Raw genomic sequence first — 1,562 nt, 5'->3', positions numbered from 1 at the left:
CCCGCTCTGTCCCGCCCCCGCCCGCCCTCCGCTTTTTCTGCCGGCGGCGCTGCCATCCCTCACGGCCGCTGACAGCGCCGGCCCCGCGCCCTCCCATTGGGCAGCCCCCGCGCGCCCCGCCCGCCCATTGGCTCCCGCCGCGGGGCGATGCGGCTCCGCGGGGCGCGCGCCGGGGCGCGCCGCTCTTAACCCCTCATGGCCCGCGGGGCGCTCCCGCCGCCCGTGGCCGAGGACACCCTCGAATGGACAGTCCCTCTCCATGGCAGAAAGTGGCGGCTTCCACCTGGAGAGTGTGGGATCATAGTTCAGAGGTGTTTCGGGCGTTTCCTCCTTCGCCGCGCCTCAGCAGAGCCCTGMAGCTTGGCGCCGGGGAAAGGGTCTGTCCCGACGGGAAAAGTCGCAGGGACGGGACCAGCACCGCAGTCYGGCGCGCATTGCTGCGTGATGCTGGGGAAGAGCCTCGGAACTCGCTTATTTGGAGTCTGTCGGGGACCGAGAAGCCTCGCCGGTGCGGGGCTGTGCGAGCGGCTGGGTGAGCGTCCAAGCCCCCGGCCTTCCTTCGCTGTCGGGGTAAACGCAAAACAGCCACGGCCGGTTTTGGAAAACTCGCTTTTTACTATTGCGTTTGTTTAAAAACATGGTCGGGTTTATATTAAATACGGTCTTCTGTCCATGGGGCTTTTAAAGCCCGTATTAGGAAAGCAATTTCTCGCAGATTAAACTCTTTTCCCTAAACGATGCTTTCCCTAAAAGAAAACGGCCATACACAAGAAGCTTTTGGAAATTATTGCACGCGCGTGAATTGTACACATGCGACTCGGTGCCAAAACACGTATCACGCTTTTCTCTTTTTCAAATGTTATTGGCATTCTCGGAGCTTATAAAAATGCCGGCAAGGGTATCAAGCAGGTACACGAGAAATGAAACTTCTGCGTTTCACGGACATGGGTGTTTGGTGCTGCGAGAACGCGGCAACAGACGGAGCTAAAGCATATAGAAAAGATACCCGCAAACCCGTTTTGTTCCATGGACTAAATTGCCCGGGTGTCATCCACAGGCTTATGGCCACCACCGACATCTCCGTACTTGATCTCACAGACGTAAGAGTCTTTTTGCAGTAGACTACGAAGTGACCATAATTTATTATCAACGACTTAAATTAAATGGCAYGAATTAAATGTTTTCAAACATAATTCTTATCCAAAAAATAAGTCGATAAAATAAATAATCCCTCTTTCATACACAGCACGAGACTGGAGAGCACCTTTCCGTGACTAAGTGAGAACTAGCTTTATCTTTCTGAACAAATTCGGACCGTTTTAATCACTTTGCTTASACTCACCTTTTACCTAGACATTTCCCATGAAAGCCATCGCTTTGYTACCGAAAWTTTTTGTGTCACAATACACTAAGAAAATAWCCAAAGGGGAATTTTTAAGAGCTGGAGGTAAACAAGAAGCAGCTAGGCAAGMTGCGAGAAATCCACTTACGAGAAGATAACTAGGAKGCTAGSAAGGGTGCCATGTATGAGTATTTTAAAGGCTGCTTAACAGTCAASAGAT

At 52.2% G+C, this 1,562-nt stretch overlaps 1 protein-coding gene across 1 annotated transcript in view; it reads right to left on the bottom strand.

Moving 5' to 3' along the window:
- Positions 1-1,078, bottom strand: part of NKX3-2 (NK3 homeobox 2) — a 3,752-nt gene extending 2,674 nt beyond the window's left edge. The window contains exon 1 of the mRNA XM_057374466.1: positions 1,007-1,078. Coding sequence (XP_057230449.1) covers positions 1,007-1,078 — 72 coding nt within the window. The remainder of the gene's footprint in view (positions 1-1,006) is intronic.
- Positions 1,079-1,562: the final 484 nt, after the last annotated feature.

This window comes from Malurus melanocephalus, unplaced genomic scaffold (genome assembly GCF_030028575.1).
Source record: "Malurus melanocephalus ecotype Western Australia unplaced genomic scaffold, MMel_1.1 scaffold_225, whole genome shotgun sequence".
In the NCBI taxonomy this organism is placed as follows: Eukaryota; Metazoa; Chordata; class Aves; order Passeriformes; family Maluridae; genus Malurus; species Malurus melanocephalus.
Note: the sequence above shows the minus strand (reverse complement) of the source record. Positions and strands in the feature narration are given on the sequence as shown.